This window comes from Drosophila biarmipes, chromosome 3L, assembly GCF_025231255.1.
Source record: "Drosophila biarmipes strain raj3 chromosome 3L, RU_DBia_V1.1, whole genome shotgun sequence".
NCBI lineage: Eukaryota > Metazoa > Arthropoda > Insecta > Diptera > Drosophilidae > Drosophila > Drosophila biarmipes.
Genome location: NC_066613.1, coordinates 4159881 through 4179628, shown reverse-complemented (window position 1 = coordinate 4179628; position 19748 = coordinate 4159881). Strand labels below are relative to the sequence as shown.

General features: G+C 42.1%; 1 protein-coding gene across 6 annotated transcripts in view; it reads left to right on the top strand.

The window, feature by feature from the left end:
* Nucleotides 1–19748, top strand: part of LOC108030822 (calcium-transporting ATPase type 2C member 1) — a 36618-nt gene that overhangs the window by 8377 nt on the left and 8493 nt on the right. For 2 of the 6 annotated variants that reach the window (XR_001768530.3, XM_017103936.3), the window contains exon 2: nucleotides 17736–19449. Coding sequence is in view for 5 of the 6 variants with exons in the window: in XM_017103936.3 (XP_016959425.1) it covers nucleotides 17736–19449 (1714 nt within the window). In the remaining variant the exon portion in view is untranslated. Of the gene's footprint in view, nucleotides 1–5749; nucleotides 6026–13984; nucleotides 14146–14452; nucleotides 15587–15709; nucleotides 15766–17735; nucleotides 19450–19748 lie in introns of those variants that run through there. The other 4 variants (XM_050886591.1, XM_017103939.3, XM_017103938.3 and 1 more) reach the window with 4 other exon arrangements.

Here is a 19748-nt window from a genome sequence, read left to right as displayed (position 1 = left end):
CCTGATCAAGAATATATTTACTTTATGGGGTCGGAAACGCTTTATTCTACCTTTTACACACTTTTCGACAAATCTATTACCTCCTTTTACTCTAGAAGTAACGGGTATTATAACTATAAAATTTATTCATAAAATTAGGAATGATAAATAATAATCTTTAGCCAATGCTGCTTGATAAAATAAAAATAAAATATTTTGGGCATTTGAGTTGGGGTGAGCTTCCTACAAAATCTTTAAACATAAGCGCAAGCCAGATGGCGTTAACGTAAAATGTTGTTAAAGTTATTTAATACTAATACTAAAAGGTTAGTTTGGGAAGAAATGTGTCTCACCACTTGTGTCTGAGACAGGTGACAGCTGTCGCTTCATATTGACAGGTTGGGCATTGGCAGGCATACCCACTCTTACGCAAGTGTCATTTTCATTCGACTGACGCATATGGAAAGTTGGAGGAAGGGTTGGGAATCATGTTGGCATATTAACAGTTGGCCGGACTCACAGCTGGGTCTGTTTCAATTCAAGGACCAGCTTCCAACGTTTGCACAAATAGACTCTACTTGGGATGTAATACCCATAAACTTTTCAATGGAATCCAATTTACTCCTGATAAAGTAGAGCTGTACACGGAATTTAAAAGCAGTGTTTTTCAAGGATCCATCCTGCATTTGGTCATTAGCAAGTTTTATTTAATTGCCCACACGACTATCGAATACTTATAAACCGCTTTCTTATTGTTTAAATTTATTAAAGATGTAATGAAGGGGCACAGCGGTTGAATGGAATGGGTTGTAGAAAGTGGTAAATCTATCCCATATTTAGTTACGAAAATCTGCCTGGATTATTTCGCCAGCTATTCCTTAAACTTAAAACTTTAAAAAGATCTTAGGCCTACTTTGGCCAATAAAAAGAATAAAAGTTTTCGAAAATGAAAGACAGACAGTGTTGGTCTCATCTGTTCCTTAATGTCCTCTTTTAAATTAAAAAATATTCAACCTTTCGTTCATTCGATTCACTCAAATGACTATCGCATATCCTTTTACCTCTTTGTGAGACAGTCCGTAAGGACTGGGAACCTCTTCTGAGCATCCCACTTTATATCCCGACAAAAGCCAAAAATATTGATTTATTTTATTGAATAATACAGTGTTTCCTTAATGCTGAATAACATCAGTGATAAAGTGGTTAGCATAGCATTTAGAAAATTTTAAAAAGCCATTAAAATAAAAAATATTTTCTTCAATTAAAAAGTATTTTCTTGATTATAGAAAAAAGAAGAAGAGGAAGAATCGCAATTTTATTTTCAACTAATGGCGGTTTTTTCTTGATTTTTATACCCGTTACTCGTGCAGTAAAGGGGTATACTAAATTCGTCGGAAAGTGTGTAACAGGTAGAAGCAAGAGTTTCCTACCCCATAAAGTATATATATTCTGGTTCAGGATCACTAGCAGAGTCGATCTAGCCATGCCCGACTGTACGACTGTCCGACTGTCCGTCCGTCTGTCTGTCTGTCCGTATGAACGCTGAGATCTCGGAAACTATAACCCCTAGGACAGACAGACTTGGCATGCAAATGCTGGGCTTCCTGCGCAGTTTGCTTTAGCGGGGTCCTACGCCCACTCTAACGCCCACAATCAGCAAAAATCTGTAGCTCCTACACATTTTATGATGGAACCAAATTTTAACTGAAATGTGTTTGTCTTATAAATACCTATCGAGCGTAGTTGGCACGGCTGACCGCCTTGGCGGGTCAGTACGCCGTCGAGTAAGTGAGACGTTGAGTAAACCGTTGACACTTAATGTAATAAGCAATTTTCATAGCCTGTGGGTGAAACTGAGCGCCTGGTACTGTTCCCAACTGGGAACTTGTTGGGTGCTGGTCATGTTGAGCCCTGATGGGTATGAATAGATGATAATGTGCAGCACTGGTCGGAAATATCTCCATGATTATAAATTATTTCAGCACAGAGCAATACGGATAGTGAACAACAGTGTGATGTTAAGATCCGAAAGTACTAATGGAAACTCTACCAGGGTAGTAAAAATGAACCAAAACAAAATATCATTATATACTTATTTAATCTCATCTTGGCTTTAACAGAACACCAACCTAACATTTCAGTTAAAAAAGGTTTAAATTGCCTGGGACCTAAAAGGTTGACTTTATCCCGGTGGTGACAAGAAGCTTTAGAACTCACAAGCAGTGAGCTTCGATTCGCCTGGATGCACTTGGAGTGCGTTTTTCGTTGACTTGTATCTTTCCAAATCCCTTCATGTTATAATCCCTAAACCCCTACCACATATATATATAACCTGGAACGCATGCACGCTCAAAAAGTCAAAATCCCTTCACTTCCGTTGATACTTTTCATTCTGACAAGAGTTAACTATTTGGCCACTTTGCTTTTGCACATTATAATTAGCTATCATATTTCGTTACTTCACTTGCATTAAGGAAAACATTTTCCGCTTTCTACTACCATTAGAATTGTTGCGACAGCTTTAATCTGCGCAGTAAATGGTTTGGGCAAGTAATTTCTCATCTTTTGAGGAGTGCATGTACAAGGAAATGGAGATAATGGAAACGAGTATTGGACAAACAGAACACATCTATAAAACGTGTGGAACGACATGACCACAAAGTCCAGGAATTTACGAGTATGATAAGGGCCAGAAAGAGGCGGAGGTTAGTGGGATAGGGTGACAATGATTGAGGCTTGTGCGATCTGAAGTTATGACCACGACTACCTACAACACTTTCATCCACTAAAGCATGGAGAGCCTGAAAAAGTGTCAGAACACATTCCACATCCTTCGTTTCACTAGAAACGCTTTGAATCAAAAAAGTTTGCACTCAGAATTAAGAAAGACTGGATTGAGCACCGCGCTTCTGTATACAAATCCGGGGTAAAATACCTTTTTGAGTCCCTTCGATTTCGCTCTGTAAAATAAATTATAGTAATTTGTATATCAGAGCTTAGTGAAAAATGTGTTTGTTGAGTTTATAAAATAAAGTCCAAATAACTGAAAAGGGTGGAAGGTTCCAAAAAAAAAGTCTTCAAAAATGTAAAATTTTAACATAAAACGTAAAAATATGTTCTAACAACTTTAAAAATGCCTTGCAAACGTTTACGGTAAAATTTTAATTTTGAGTGCAAAGCAAGTTGCCATTGAAGGGAGTGGGCCAGGGAACTACAAGCTGTAAAAACAATTAAAATGGCCACCGATAAAGCGAAAGAGGAGAATGAGTCCTGGGACATATTTACTTGAAGCCAGCCCGTGCATCCACCCTGCATCCATCCTCCATCATATTTCATGTGACGCACCAGCTTGCCAAGCCCCGCTGCTTGTTGATACGAATGTGTCGTCTGGATCTGGGGCTGTCTGTGTCAATAGCATAGGTCTTATGTGGCAGGCGGTGGCGATACAACCGCTCTCCCGGACTTGTTTGGTAAGCTTATCAAGGCTGCCAAGCACACGAACACTTTAGACACGACCAGCGATTCCATTCAGCAAACGATCCTGATTTGCATTTTGATGAGGATTCAACACAACTTATGTTCACACTGTCTGGTAGCCAAAACAATGAAGCCACTTTAGTCAAGTTTTTCCAATGCAGTATTAATAGTGAACAAATATATTACCTTTTGGTTATACCCTTAAAGAAAATGCTATCGTAAGGTTAATCCTAAACAACCGGTCCAAGGACACCAGTCGGTAAGGAGAAAAGAAGAGTCTTCTTGGTTTCTAGAGCACCCCACAACCTTGAGACTCAGTGGCTGAAAGCCACGAAATGCTTTCATCAGCAACTGATGTCGAAGGCATGGAGCTTTCCACTAATTTACCTAAGCTTGCCCTTAGGGCAGTAGCTTCCATTTTCATTGATGGGAAAATATGTGTGTGGTGAACTCTAAGCCGAACGACAAGAATTTTTTTTGTCAAGCCAAATCTGCCTGGCTCTGCCCCGGGTCCACAGCTAGGAAATGGAGGTCGGGCGGAGCAGAACCGAGAAGTTTTTAAAAATAGCTGTGGCTTGTATCTGCCAGATACAGATATGCACAGCGCACCTTCCACCAGTCCATCCCGGGGGGAAATCCCACTCGAACTTTGCATTTCTCTCAATTTTCGCTTGCATTACAGGTAGGGGTTGGGAGCGGGGCATGAGCTGTGCTAATGTCCGTCAGCGGCCAACCGCACGCAGTTGGGAAACTGATAAAAATTCGGTTAGTCCTGTGTGGAAGGAGCGGTGAGTGCCCAAAAGAGTATTTGGCAACATTTTAGCAAGAGTGTGTGTTCGGGAGTCGGTTATGAACACTTGCATTGCTCTCAGTGCATTTGGCAGCAGCTGTTCCATAACGCAATGGCGAAATTAGAAATTAGAATTAGCGGTGCAATTGGGATGTATTTCTAGGTTCCTCAAGCAAGCCAAGCACTCTCCATTCAAGGCCTGACCCTGGCCACGTTAACAGCAACAACCCTCTCCCTCACGTTTTTATTCAAACATCAGGCAGCTTACAGGGGCAATTGCCAGCGTTTTGTAGGTTTTTAAATCTAAATTGAAAAACTTTTCATTCGGCAGTCGCTAAAGAGAGTGGCCTGTTTATGATTGCGCTTTGTCTTGCTCCACCAACTCCAGCTTAAAACTTTTCCTGCAAAGCTTACAGAGTATTTGCAACTGAAAATTCCTGGGACTGAAAGCGAGATTTATTGGGAAGGGGCAAATTTGGACGGAAGTTTTTTACCCAGTCAGCTTAAAAATACAAATAACTAGGATGATATTTACCGTTTCTCGTAGAGCAGAACGGTGTATTGCATTTGCCAAAAATATGTAACACACTGACGGACATTGCCGGATTTACTTGGCCAGTGATCCTGATCAATAATAAAGTATATTTATTAGTGAGCACTAGTGTCGGAAACTCATCTAACATAAGGAAAATGGGTAAAAATATAATATTATGTATGTTAGAAAGCAACCTTTTACACTTTCTTCACTTTTTTATTCTATGTATGTAATTTTGTTTATTATAGTAAAAATATTTAAAGAAGACGATAAAACCAGAGGGTATTTCCTTTTCTTGTTGCAGTTCATCCTTACCTTTACCTTAGTTTTGTAGTCTTTGCACTGAATTCTTGAAAGATACAAGGTCATTCCAATTAACCTGGCTTAATCAACATAAGCCAAAGCAAAAGGAATTTTTGTTTTATCTTCTAATCAGCTTATGCTAGGAATCCTTAATTCGCTGGGGGCTTGCAGTCAACGACCGCAGTTTCCTCCCAATCCAATACTATCCTAAAGAAACTAAAACTAGAATAGATAACATTATGTATTGTGTATCGAAGGGTTACACTACGGCTTAGAATAAGAAGCCCAACTAGATTTCGATTAATCGACTACCCTACAAGATATATTTTTTCCATCCTTAATTTAATACCCTCGAAATGGAAGTTCCCATATTTTTGCTGGGGCGAACTAGGAATTGCAATAAAGTGTATAATAGAGTAAGGATACGCCGTCGTTGCACTGGTTATTTACTGCCGAATCCTACTACTTTTTCAACGGAAGGGAAGCTGAGTTGCCTATCTCGGTCCTATATGCCTGTTAATCAGATTACTGCAGGCCCAGAGTTGGATGATTTTATGGATATTATCAGCAGGGCAGTATGCGTGGACAGTTATGGAATTAAAAAAGTTTGAGTTCAGAGCTCTTGACGAGGCGGCGGGCCTTTGCTTCATTGAGTCTTACTTCAGTATAAATTCGCCCAAATGTCCCAGGTCCCAAAGCCTTTAACGACAAAGCGCCGGCTCTCGCCTGCAAGTCCCGTCTCCGCGGTCCAGGTTGAAAGTCCAACGTCTTCGAGTGGACTTCGGTATCGCCATCCGAAAATCAAGCCACCTGTCAGTAAAATCAGACCACAGAGGAACACTAGCAGCGTTAATGAGCAGCGGAACCTTCCACAGAATGTCAGACCAAGTAGTGAAGTCAAAAAAGATAGCTCAGAGTCGGTTGAGGTCTCTGAAAGCCAGGTGAGTGACGATGAAAATCCTGTTGGGTTAGGGTGAATTTTGACTGTTGTGATGTGAGTGGCGTAGCTACTTTGTTAGGGATACGGTTGCTTGGCGTATCCATCTCGTTCAACGAAATCCTCTTTTTGGGCCGTGGCTGTGCAGAATTTAAGTATTTTACTAATTACACACACGTGTCGTTCCTCACAGTTCTGACGCGGTCATCAAAAAACGTTTTGATTAGACGGCTGTTGGGGTAAAAAAAAATGTATTTAATCAACCAAATATTTGTATATCCTTGCAGAGGGTATAATGACTTCGGTCAAAAGTTTGCAACGCAGTGAAGGAGACGTTTCCGACGCCATAAAGTATATATATTCTTGATCAGCATCACTAGACGAGTCGACCTAGCCATGTCCGTCCGTCCGTCCATCTTTCCGTCCGTATAATATGGAGACCACTTAAACATTTGTTGTGTAATCTCTTACTCTCGAGATCATATTTTTGGGAGCTTTGTAAAGATGATTTGTTGTATACATTCCCTGATTGCGCCCTCATTTTCCCTTGATTTGCATCCTCACTGTTTCAATGGCGTGCTAACGAGGCACGAAAAGAAAGGACGGAATTCTAGGGATGGAGTAAATATAAATCCCACCTGATAGTGGTCTACGCAGTCAGGAGCACTTTAAACACTGATGAGAATTGCTTTGATAGCTGATATCTTCCTAACTGAGTTACCGTCCAGACTCTCGGACCCACCTCCTCAGATTGCCGCAATCGAACAAACATCAATATTGATTTCGGTTCAGCCGGTAAGCCGTTGTTTAACTACGCCCTTTTCGGTGCTTGGCTACAAGTCAATACTTTTCCCAAGTCGATGGGTTTTTTCTCCCTATCCTGCAATCCCGAAGTCGCTCTCCATTCTGGAATATTACTTTTTGCGGCTTTTTCGCCGTGCTTGCCTAATAGAGGAGTTGTGGACTCCTTTTACTTCGAACGGGTGGGAAGCGAGAGGACACTTAACGGCTTTCGCTGCCTTGGATGAATGGCCTGGCTGAGACGTGGGAACGAACTTTATAGAGTTGCAAACTCGTTCCAGATGATGTAAGTGGCTAGAAATTACAACTTGCGGGGCACTTCCCCTGCTTGTGGCGTTCTTTTCTTATGCAAACGGGTGCAGTGTGGGTCCTCTATCCCCTGTTGTTGTTCTAATAGAAAAAAGATTGATTCTTCAATTTCGATTCTACCGGCAATTCCTTGACCTGGATTTTTCAAGGCATAGTCGGGCAGCCTATTTGATTTTACCAGTTGGATATTAAGATCCTAACTTAAACCAAGTTATTAAAAGTTAACACCAGGAAAACTGCGACTTTTGGCTACCGCATTAACGTTTATTTAATAATCAAGCTAAACAAATTAAAAATCAAATTGTATGTAAAATATATTTTGTAGTTTTTTAATTTTAATTTTAATTTCGGTGTTTGGCTACCTCTTACTTAATGTTATAAAATGAAATTTCTGATCCACTGTGTAATGCTTATTTCGTTCACGTCCTGTCAGGTTCCCCTCGTTAAATAAAGTGATTATCTGTTGAATTTATTCAGTTTCGTTCTGGATTAATTTAATTATGAATCGATGCTACAGGTTTACTTTCGATTCCAGTCGTAATGGTCAATTATAGTTAGCCAGAGTAAGAGTAATCCTAAAAGAATGCAAAGTAATTTTTATTTTTAGCTTTGTTTCCATAATTTTTTTTACCAATAAATTAAGCGTCATTGACAGACAAAATGGCGATAAATTTAATGCTTGTGTTTACAATTATGTTAAAGTTAATTTTGAGTTTTTCTGCGCGGGTTATTTATTAACCATCGGAAACGTTTTGTGCATTAAGCTTATCCGCTTGCGGCGCTTTATGCAATTAAATCTAAATAATGTTGATCTATGGTGGAAAATGTTCCCGTAATTATTATTTCAAAAATAATACAGTTTAACGGTTGCCAATCAAAGCCGGAAATAAACCCAAAAACACGTGCTTGTACATACTTTTTTATCTGTATCTTTAGTTTAAAATATTTAACATAATATTTAATAATTTTTTTACCAGGCGTAGAGTGAAAAGGTATACTCGGCTATTAGGAAAACAGGTTACAGGTAGAAGGAAGCGGTTAAGCTAGGATTTTTTTAAAATTGTATACTAAATTCTGAAATGTTAAAATACAACCAAATTATTATAATTTGTTGAAATTATAACATCATTTTTGGTCATTCCTATGGAAGCCATACGATAGAATTGTCCGATCTTGCTGGCTCCAACATAGGAAATGAAATAGGACTTTCGGGAAGCTTTTATCCCGACAGCTTAAGAGCTGAGAGACTAGTTTGCGTAGAAACAGACATAATTCGAATAGTGCTTCTTCGTCTGATTTTTAGTAAAACCCTGTCCTTTGCACAATCTCTTTCTTAGGGCAAGAAGGGGCGGTAACCCGTTGTATACATGAATGCAGCGGCGTGACATTTTAGCCAAGCATTAGTACCAATGTTTTAGCAAACTTTAAACTTTTAATTGTTTCATATTGCATGTTGTTGCACAATTGTCCGATGCCTTACTGGATACTGTAAGTACTGCATTCACATCTGGATGCTGAGCTTCACGCGACAAAGACAGATATTACTGCGAAGCAAATGTGGCAGCAGTTGTCACCGCAAATTCTAAGCTAGAGCTTACATTCCAAATGAAAGCTTGCATCGGACATGAACAAGCACACCATCAATGCAACATTTTGAATATTTCCTAATTTGCGTTTTCAATTTATTACTCATCTAAGCTTTGTTTTGCCCGGAGTGACATTTTGGGAATGGGCGGGGTCTCCTTTAAAGAGAGTAGTTTTCAATCATAGTTATCAACTTTGCTTCGCGTACGCACGCATAAAACTGAACTGATCAACAAATATCCATAAAGCGAAGATCAATTCAGTTTGCAGGAACCGAGATAGTTTACAGCGTACAAGATAAATGGTACATACAGAACTACAATAACGACTTCTTAAAGCGCTCTTGTTTATGTTACACAAACGTTAGTGCGGGCGTCAAGACCGTCTGAGGGAGGTGTCCTGTGGAATGGTTGGGAGACTCCCTATTTGTGTGCGACCCCTCACCTTGTCGTCTGAGCATTTCGAGAACGCGACTCCAGGACAAGATGCGACCTCTTTTCTCCTCCCTCCCAACACATCCTGCTCGTCTGGGTTTTTATCTAGTTGCGGCTCTCGAGTGTCAAAGTGGAGAATGCTCCCTAAGCTGGCATCCTACTGCAGGCGTTGCAAACTATTATAATGGTCCCGCCACCCTAGCCATCTCCTCCGGGGAAGCTTCTGTGAAAGTGTCTTGCTTTGTTATTTGCCCGGCGAACAACCATTCGCTATGCGAGACAAACAACGCGTGAAGCAAATATGTATTTCAGTCATTCTAAATTTATTCGTTTCTATTATGTATAATCTAATCTCCACTCCCATTATTCAGGACGCTCAAGTGAAAGAATTGCAAATGCCCAGGTCGAGACCGATATAATGCTGTCCCATATTATTATGATTTCGTTGTCAAAATTTTTAATGAAAATTAACAAAAGCAAGAGGTGTCCAAGGGGTATAAGGGAAAACCCTAATCAGCAAGGACCCCCGATTTTACTTCCTTTCGCTCTCGTTCCTTTGCTTTTGAAAGTATGTTTTGCTTGGGGCCAAAAGTGGAAAAAGGAGCTGGTGAGGGTGCCTGGAAAACTGGCAAGCGACTCCGCCCTGATTGGATTGCAAATAAAAATCGCAGCATTAGTTTGTCTTGGCTCGGCCGAGAGATTGAGATTGTTTAGGGCTTTAAGCAGCAGGCTAAAGGCCCAAGATAAAGCTGGCTAGCTTTAACCTCTTGCTGTTGGGCTGCACTTAATGGTGTATAAAATGTCGGGTCGCCACCGAAGGACCTACGACCTAAACAATGTGCGCGAAGGAAGCCATTAGGCTAAGCAGCTTACAAGCGATAAACTATGCGAGTAAGATGGCAGAGACGGTCCACTCCACATTGTGGCCCTACGGCCGGTCATAATATGCATTAAAGCGACTCGCAACGCGGACCAACTTTTAATGGCTAGCACGAAGTCACTTGCATTCGCCATGAATTCGCGGATGGAATCGATTCGATGCGTTACTTTATCTCATTAAACGAAACCCAACCTCTCCTTTCAGTTGGTTTGCTGAAGCTCTTATCTTATATCTCAGCTGCCATCCAACTTTATGGCATTTGGCATTTGCATAGTCATCACTTCGCATCTTTAACGAGACTATTTGCTCATCATTAGCGCCTGTGTTGGCACCGCCTGTTCGTATATTGAATGTCGAATAAAAGTTCAGAGCCCTCGAAATTTCGATCATCTCTTCTATAGAAACTCCCTCCCCTGCTGCCACTTAGCTTGTCATTTTTTGGGCATTCCGCAGTTCTCCGTGCACATCCGACGAGTTCGTTAGGATTCGCCTCCTCTGCGGGAGTTCGTTTTTCCACGAGGCATTTGCTATGCAAACTAACCAGAGGGCCAAGCCATCGAGCACGGAGGCCAAGAGTAATGGGTCCACTTGGTACCCATTTTTTACGCCCGAGGAGCCCTGCTTCTGACCGTTAAGTAACGCACAGTTTGGAGCCACAGTTTCATGTTACGTGGGTCGGAAACGCCCTCAACTTCATCTAGCCCGCTTCTTTGTCCTCCACTGGCCAGCTGAGCTGCTGCGCTGGGATGATAAATGTGTCTCGTCTAGCGGTTAGTTTTTCAGTCAATCTGCAAGAATTTTACAGGAAATAACAGAATAAGTGTAATTATTCTTCGGGTGGAATAACCATACCCCTGTACAAAAAAATTTTCCGCCAAATTCGACAAATAAGAAAAATTCCTGGGGATCCCAGACTAGATCGACTCGACTAGTGATCCTGATCAAGAATATACATACGTTCTTTATGGTGTCGGAAACGCTTCATTCTATCTGTTACATGCTTTCCAACGAATCTAGTATACCCTTTTATTCTAAGAGTACGCTTGCCAAGGCTAGCTTCCTTTCTTATAATAATAATATAAAGCAATTAACAACTTTACGCAGTTGATTAACGATTGAAACAAACTATAATCAGCTGTTGACATTAGAATATTTAGAGAAACTTAAGTACGCCACAAAAAAATAATAAATATTTTTTAATGTTACAACTGAGTTAAGTAAATCATATTTGGTGCTTTCGGTTGCAGCTAGTTTCGGTGGTGCAAATGTGAGGACTCTAATAAATGATCGTGGTTTCAACTTTGGCGTTTTATAGTTAGTTGCATTAAAATAAATAACTACTGAGTACTACACCCCACAATAGATTTTGTGGAATTTAAAAAGCTGTTAGGGCAGTTTAAAAATCAGATAACTGAGCTGGAAATCGTATGACGATATCCGTTCGACGTAAAATACAAAAAAAGTTCCTGACATCTTTTGTAACAAGGAAGATAAGCTTATTGGAACTTAGATCTCTGCAGCGTTTTGTCGACTTGGGACGTAGAACTCAGAAGGTAATGGTTAAGGTTGTAATTTGTATTCTTTGTACAAGCGACTTTTCCTTATCGAATGCACCGTGCTGTCCATCTCTCTGCCTCTTGGATCGCCAAGTAATTGAAGTCGGAAATAGTGGCGAGCATCCTTCGCGTCGAAAACTTCTCACTAGCTTAGCTTCAACCCCGAAAAATCATTCTCCTTTTCTCCGTGCGTTTGTGTCCTTCCAAGGAAGGGCCGTAAATTAATACTCAACTCGAATGAATGCGAACTGCCCCAGAAACCGCAATTTGCACCCAAGAGGCTTCTTGTGGCAGTCTTTGTTGTCGGCTGTCAAGGCACCATCATTAGCCAACGTGGCTTTCCACAAAGGAATAAATACAAAAGTAACCAGAAAGCTAGTTAGTTTCGGAAAGCCATGTATTCAAGGTGAAAGAAAGCATTTTCGACCTTATAAAGTATATTTTATATATTCTTGAGCCAAGACCGTCTGTCCTCTGTCCGTGTGGACGCTGATTCTTGGGCTTTCTGCGCAACACAAGTTTGTTGTAGCACGGTGCCGTAACTCTGTTGAGGGTTTGTTCACTTCATTTCTTTATTGCTCTTACATAGACGAAATACTCGCCTATTGAAAATGGCTTAGGTAACGTGCAATATTTTTTGAATAAGCTAATTGTCCTCTCTTACAACTGTTTATGCAACCCAAAATAAGTCATGCGGAGCGGAGGTCTCTGAAAAGGCGATGCGATTGTTTGTGGTCGTTAGTGCAATGGCAGGTTCCCAAACATTGTAAAGGTACTAATGGGCTAGCGATCAGGAAATCACACGCGCTGCTTAGAACATTTGCATATTGCATATCAAAATTGTCAGGGCGGCGGCAAAACAATGAACAGGCTTTCCCAAAAATAACGATTGCTGCAGATAGCGGATCCATGTAATTGAGTAATTAGCAGTGGCAAAACAATTGTAAGCGAAACCGCTATTACCCTCATGTCACCCCTCTGAAAACACCCGATGGCTCCTAACTTATTGCCGAAACAATAAGTTAACTGACAAGCTATTATTAAAAATTGACATTGGATATGGATTTGATGTAATTTTAAATGTTCTTGATTACTTTACACTATTTGTGTCTTAATTCATCAAATCAAAAAATCAACATCAAAACTTATACTACCCTTTCGACCAAGTAGTATGTTAGCGAATTCTAGATAATCTGCGTTTTTCACTAGCACACCTAAACGCGACACCAAGCACCAACATTTATAACATTTAAATTATTTGGCCCATATAATTCTTTTTTGTCTTTTAGTTTCAGAGATCTCAGTGTTCATAGGAACAGACGGACGGACGGTTAGTGTTACAATGTACGACGTACATATACACTTTATGGGGGCGAAAACGAATCCTACTACCTTTACATAATGTCCGACGAGTCTAGTACTCCCTTATAGTCTACGAATAATTGGTGCCGTCACGGAGGACTTGCATACATTGACCAATTTAGAGCTCATTGGTGTTTATTTAGAACACCAATGATTATATTTTTTTTAGTTTTTACCATTTTACATAAATTGTACACAATTTTAAATAATTTTACATGCATATACAACGTATTCAAGATCTAAGCTTTAAGTTCCCTAATGTAGGACCTTAAATATTTCCACACATAAAATTTCCGACGAGTCTAGTACTCCCTTATAGTCTACGAATAATTGGCGCAGTCACGGAGGACTTGCATACATAGACCAATTTAGAGCTCATTGGTGTTTATTTAGAACACCAATGATTATATTTTTTTTAGTTTTTACCATTTTACATAAATTGTACACAATTTTAAATAATTTTACATGCATATACAACGTATTCAAGATCTAAGCTTTAAGTTCCTTAATGTAGGACCTTAAATATTTCCACACATTATAAAAAATGCCGAAAATATTACAGCAAAAGGACCATGAAGTTTTGTTACATGTTATCTACATAGATATGTACATATTTCAGAAATGTTTTACATGCTTGCTACTGAAACTTTTATAACAGCTTAGCAAAAAATTTGGAAAATATACTTAAATCTTACAAGATGACATCGTGTTTACACATAAGTTGTCCAAACGGTACTTGTGCATCTGTAAAGCTGATTGTGCAAAACCAGCGAAGTATAATTAATTAATTAGTAATTTTTTGCTCATCCATGCGTGTAGGTGTTCTAAGTCGCAACACCCGACAGTTTCCGAACTCCCATCTGAACTTGACCCACACAACCATTATCACATGGATTCAGCGATAACAGAGCAAGTCTGTGGTCCAGGGAAACCGCTCTCTCGAAACCTTGTGTTGCGCCTCAACAGCACCGCCCGTGCTGTTAGTGTTGCCCTCTCGCTCCCGCGACTGCGCGCTCTCTCAGTCTGTACACGTCGCTCGATCGCATTCGTCATTTTTATGCGCTGCGCGTGTCTGGTCTGCCGCCGAAAGTATCGGGAACAACTAGTGAAACAAAGCAATACGGTTCTGTGAATCGAAACAGTCTGTGTTCCATGTAACACACAATTAATTAACCCTCCCCCGCCCCGCCGCTGTCGCGTGAGTTGAAAGCACACGGCTACTGCCCGCGCCCGCTGTTAGTGTCTGCGTCCCTCTCCCACTGCCGCTGCCATTGTTGTTGTGCCGTGATTGTCGCCTGTTGTTCACATTATCTGCCGCCTTGTCCCACCTGTCCACATCTCCTGCTGTTGTTGTTGCTGCTGCTCCCACCCAAGCCCACCCAAGCCCACCCACTCCCACGCCACCCCACCACCCCCACCACCCACCTGCGATTCGCAACTCAATCAATTTACTTTCCTAACAACCTCCCCGATAAATGCTGTTCAGTCGAGATCCGAGCTCCCGACGCAGCGATCAGAAAGTATCTCCGTGCCCCGTGCCAGTGCGGTCCCAGAGCTCGGCGTCCGGTGAAAGTGTCCAGTGCGAGGAATCGAGTCTATCTGCCGTAGTAAACCAAGCCCAAATCGAGAGACACTGTCTCGGCCACGTTTTCGAGTTTCTAACGAGCTGAAGCCACTGGCCCACAATTCCACTGGCTCCAGAATTCTTCGCCGGACTGCGTCACACACAGTCTGCTTCCCTCTTAATGTGGACACTGGCTAACACGAAAAATGTTGGATACCTTGTTTTTTATAAAACTGTAAACCTAAATGTACAGTTTCCTGTCATTTCGACTGGGAAGTTTAATTTGCAGTCATTCAGAAATAACTTTAAATAAACGCAGACAGGGTCCCAAAAATAAATCTTCCAATCGGAGCAAAACCTGATTACTCAAGGATTCAATTTGTTTAAAAAGGAGAAAATAATAGTATTTAAAGTATAGTATCACTCTAAAAGAAGGCTTGAATGCGGCAAATGTTTCTTTGGAACCTGCTCTTAGTTTTAGTCTGTGCTGGCGCTTTTTAGTCACTGCTAGCCAATGTCCACTGTAAGTCGCAGAACTGTATGGGTAGCCAAAGTGTGTGTGTGAACAAATGGTCGGAACTTGAGGTCTTTCGTTTTCAAATTTCTTTCCCGAGTCCAAACAAAGCGGCATGGGCCCTCGAGTGCTGTCGATGACCCTCGTCGCCTAACTGCGATTCTCGACTCACTTCTTCCTTATCAGATTCGCGCGATATCATTTCCCCTGCCTGGAGTGCTGCTATAGTGATTGCTCAATCTTCCCGTGCGATCCGTCCAGCTGCAGCCCGGAACCACTCGCTCCGTAGAGCCCCTCTGCCGATCTAAGCCCACGTACCATGTGCGGAGAGGTATCTGCGGCAGGCAAACTTTAGCAAACTTTGGTATTCATGCTCGCGCCTCGTTCGTGACGGAACAAATAAAACGAGCTCCAAACAGGCCAGAGTCGATTGGCGTGCGTCCCCGAATGCCGAGTGGCGGGCGGGTCGGAAGGTCTCATCTCTCGCTCTAATGATAAGAATTCGTCCCATCGTCGTCGTTTTTCTGTTCCAACAAAATGATAGTCATCAATGCTTCCGACGTAAGTGGCCCCACTAACTCATACTATGCCCACTCACCCATACCTTTGTGTGCACATGTGTTTGGGACTGGCTTCGCGGTTGTGGTTCGTCTTTAAGTAACTTATTACCTTCTCTGCTTCCAGAAGTCCTGAGGATGCTTAGAACTAGGCGCGCCATTAGTATTTTTATTGAGGAGCAGGTACAGATTATTATACCACGGATCGTAAGTCTCCAGCTCAGGTGCAGACGTAGCTTCGCGCCTGAGCTGGGGAATTCCGCGTGCTGGTAGGTGAAGTTCTCGTTAGAGCTTTGCATTGCTAATCCTAGCCGATTGTTGGAATTTATGGCCATAGACTTGGTTGCAAATTAGCTAACTCTGGCTTATGTAATGCTAAGTACCCCCTCGGCAGGTGAAGTCTATCCGGTTTACCGGGAAGGGACCGACTGGTACTGAGCGATTTACTCGTTTGGAGATAATGTGGGAGAATCGCAATGCCATGAAGTACCAGCTTTATATCGATTCCCACCGGCTTTACGGGCTCATTTAGTGTATCGATCATCGAAGCCCGCACTCTAATGTGCCGAACGCGTTTCGCATCTATTCCTTTTACAATGTTTGCCCAAAGCCACTGCTTTCAAGTGCACAATTCCATTTTACAGGGCCCTTTCGAAAAATGGCAACTTTGAGCCAGTTTATCCATTCAGCATTTGAGTAAACAGATCCACAAAGAGACTCTGGTGAGGTGGCTAAGGGCCAAAAGCGCCCTCAAACATGAAAGCCACCAAAGTTTGATGTCTATCAAAAAACCTAAAGTCTGTACACGTGTAAACTCGGGACTAGTTGACTACAAATATAGGTAGCCGTTTATTTTGACTATGGCATGAACCTGGTGATTTATTATAATGTGATAATGTTAGTTAGTTCCAATTCACCAAATACTAATTGAAGAAGCAAAAAAACAACCAATTAAAAATGGTGTATGCATTATACCTTAAGTATATTCCAGAATGACAGTTTTTTGTTTAAATGATGCATGAAGCTTCGTGAAATTACCCAAAACCAATTTCCCCGCCCATCCTCGTGATATATTTGCATTGCATTATCTGAAGTCGAGCAATTTAAATTTTGTGTTCACGAATCGTTCCTGACTGTGAAAAAAGCGTAGTTTATCTAATAAAAGTTCATACCGAACTGTGTAAGGTGAACAAGTTTATTTTTTTATTTAACAATTTATAATTTTATTTTTATTTTTTTTATATTTTATTTATTTATTTATATAGGAAATTGATTTATTGCTAGGGACACAATTTCAGTTAAAATGTATTCATTTTTTTAACATTTTGAAGTTTGATACGCCAGTCTTACGTGCATAACCCATATTTATTTGAGGCATAAAAACCATTAATTCGTTATCACAGCACCGACTATTTAGTGGACGACTATCTCATTTCTGCCTGTTTTTATTTATATGTATCCTTTTACGTTTGCTTCTACAATATGCATTGATAAGGGTTTATTTTCATCTTTACAAATATTATCCAATAATTTAAACTACAGAAATTGTGGTACTTATTTTGAAGTAAGTTACGATTTTTTAAGAATTTTACGAATTTATATCATAGTTTCCCAACACATAATGAAATGCAAATGTTTGCATAAGCAATGATTTCTAAACTTTATGGAAAATTAAAACTTTCACTTTCAAATCCAGATACTTAATAGCAGCATTAATAATACTTTAAACTGTATTGATAATTGGAAACTGTTCTTTCTATTCTTATATACATTTGCCAGAGAGCAACGTAAGCCCCTATTGTAAACGTAGTTAACTAAAACATAGAAGAGTTCTACGTGGGGGGCTGGCAGTCTCAACTGGTAGTATGCCAACTATGCGACTCCAAGGATGAGGACGACTTGTTGATGACTGCAAACAAGCAAGGGGGAGAAGCCATTCTGTTGGCATTAAGTTTGTTTGTCAGGACTAAGTGGAATTTGGAATAAGAATTGCGGGGATTGGCTACCGAGAATGATGGTTAATGGTGGCCTTTCAACTTTTGAAGTTTCTTGCATGTGCACCCACCCTGATTACTATAAGCTTTTTAAAAAAAATTACCTACTAATAAATTCGAATATTTAAAAAAACTTACCAATTCCTATTTTTTTCCCAGACGGGTCTAACCCTCACACCCGAAATGTTGTTATCCACCTCGGAATCATCGACCCACAGCGCCTCCGAGGTCGCAGGTCGCCTGCAGGTCGACGTGCGGACCGGCCTCAAATGGACGGAAGCTAAGTACCGTGCCAAGATTATCGGGCACAACGAGCTGCTCCTCGTCGCAGAGGACCCAACCTGGAAGAAGTATATTGAGCAGTTCAAGAACCCGCTCATTCTGCTGCTCCTTGGTTCAGCCCTGGTGTCCGTGATCATGAAGCAATTTGACGACGCCGTGAGCATAACTATTGCCATCCTGATCGTCGTCACGGTGGCCTTTATTCAGGAGTACCGCTCTGAGAAGAGCCTGGAGGAGCTGAAGAAACTGGTGCCACCCGAGTGTCACTGCCTGCGCGAAAGTCGTTTGGACACTTTCCTAGCACGCGAACTGGTCCCCGGGGACATCGTGCACCTTAACGTGGGCGACAGGGTGCCCGCCGACGTTCGCCTTTTCGAGGCCGTGGACCTGTCTATCGACGAGAGCAGCTTTACCGGTGAAACGGAGCCTGCTCGCAAGATTACTGACGTCCTGCTCAACAACACGAACGTAAAGGACCACAGCAACATGAAGAACATAGCTTTTATGGGCACTCTGGTGCGGTGTGGCAATGGTAAAGGCATCGTTGTCAGCACTGGGGAGCGCAGCGAGTTCGGCGAGGTCTTCAAGATGATGCAGGCGGAGGAGGCTCCGAAGACGCCGCTGCAGAAGTCTATGGACATCCTGGGCGCCCAGTTGAGCTTCTACTCCTTTCTGATAATCGGCGTCATCATGCTACTCGGCTGGTTGCAGGGCAAGCCTCTCTCAGAGATGTTCAACATCAGTGTATCGCTGGCCGTGGCGGCCATTCCCGAGGGCCTGCCGATCGTAGTGACAGTCACCTTAGCGCTTGGCGTGATGCGGATGGCTAAGCGGAACTCTATCGTAAAGAAGCTGCCTACTGTTGAGACCCTTGGCTGCGTGAATGTCATCTGCTCTGACAAGACAGGCACCTTGACCAAGAACGAGATGACGGCCACGATCATCATCACTTCAGACGGGTACATGGCGGACGTAACCGGCGCAGGCTACAACGACCAGGGAGAGATCCACATTCGGCACTGCAACAACGTGGAGATGGCCAAGACCAATATTACAAACCTCCTGGAAATCGGGGCGGTCTGCAACAACGCGTACATCCAAAACGGTACCTTGTTAGGACAGCCAACTGAGGGAGCTCTCGTGGCGGTGGCCATGAAGAACGGCATGTACGCCACAGCAGAGAACTACGTTCGCATCCAGGAGTACCCTTTCAGTTCGGAACAGAAAATGATGGCTGTCAAGTGCATTCACAAATACAACAACAACAAGGAGGAGATTTTCTTTGCCAAGGGGGCCCTAGAAACGCTCCTCCCACAGTGCACCAAGTACCAGTTCGGCACCCAGTCGGTACCACTAACCAAGCAGAACGAGGCAGAGTTCCTAGCCGAGGCGTACGAGATCGGGCGGAAGGGCCTTCGGGTGCTGGCACTGGCCAAAGGCCGGTCCATGCAGGATCTGATCTACTGCGGCCTTGTCGGCATTACCGACCCACCGAGGCCCCTTGTGCGGGAGTCCATCGAGATGCTGATGCAGAGCGGAGTGCGGGTTAAGATGGTGACTGGAGATGCCCAGGAAACGGCCTTGGCCATCGGTAAGTAAATAGCACTCATGGAGGGTTCATTTAAGCACATCTGGGACAAACATTTTGTCTTTACGAATCAGGTTCATTGTTCTGCCTTTCTGCATATCATGACGATTTGGTAAAATCATACTCCAGTTATAAAGTTCTTAACCTAACCCTACGGTCCACCAATTGTTGACTAAGCCACCCGAAACTATGAAACTACATTTGTCTAGGGCGAATAATTAAAAGTGGAATGGCTCGTCCTCGACTTCAACCGAGCGGCCTTGGCAGGCCACAATTCATTTCTGAGGAGAGGAAAGGAGTAT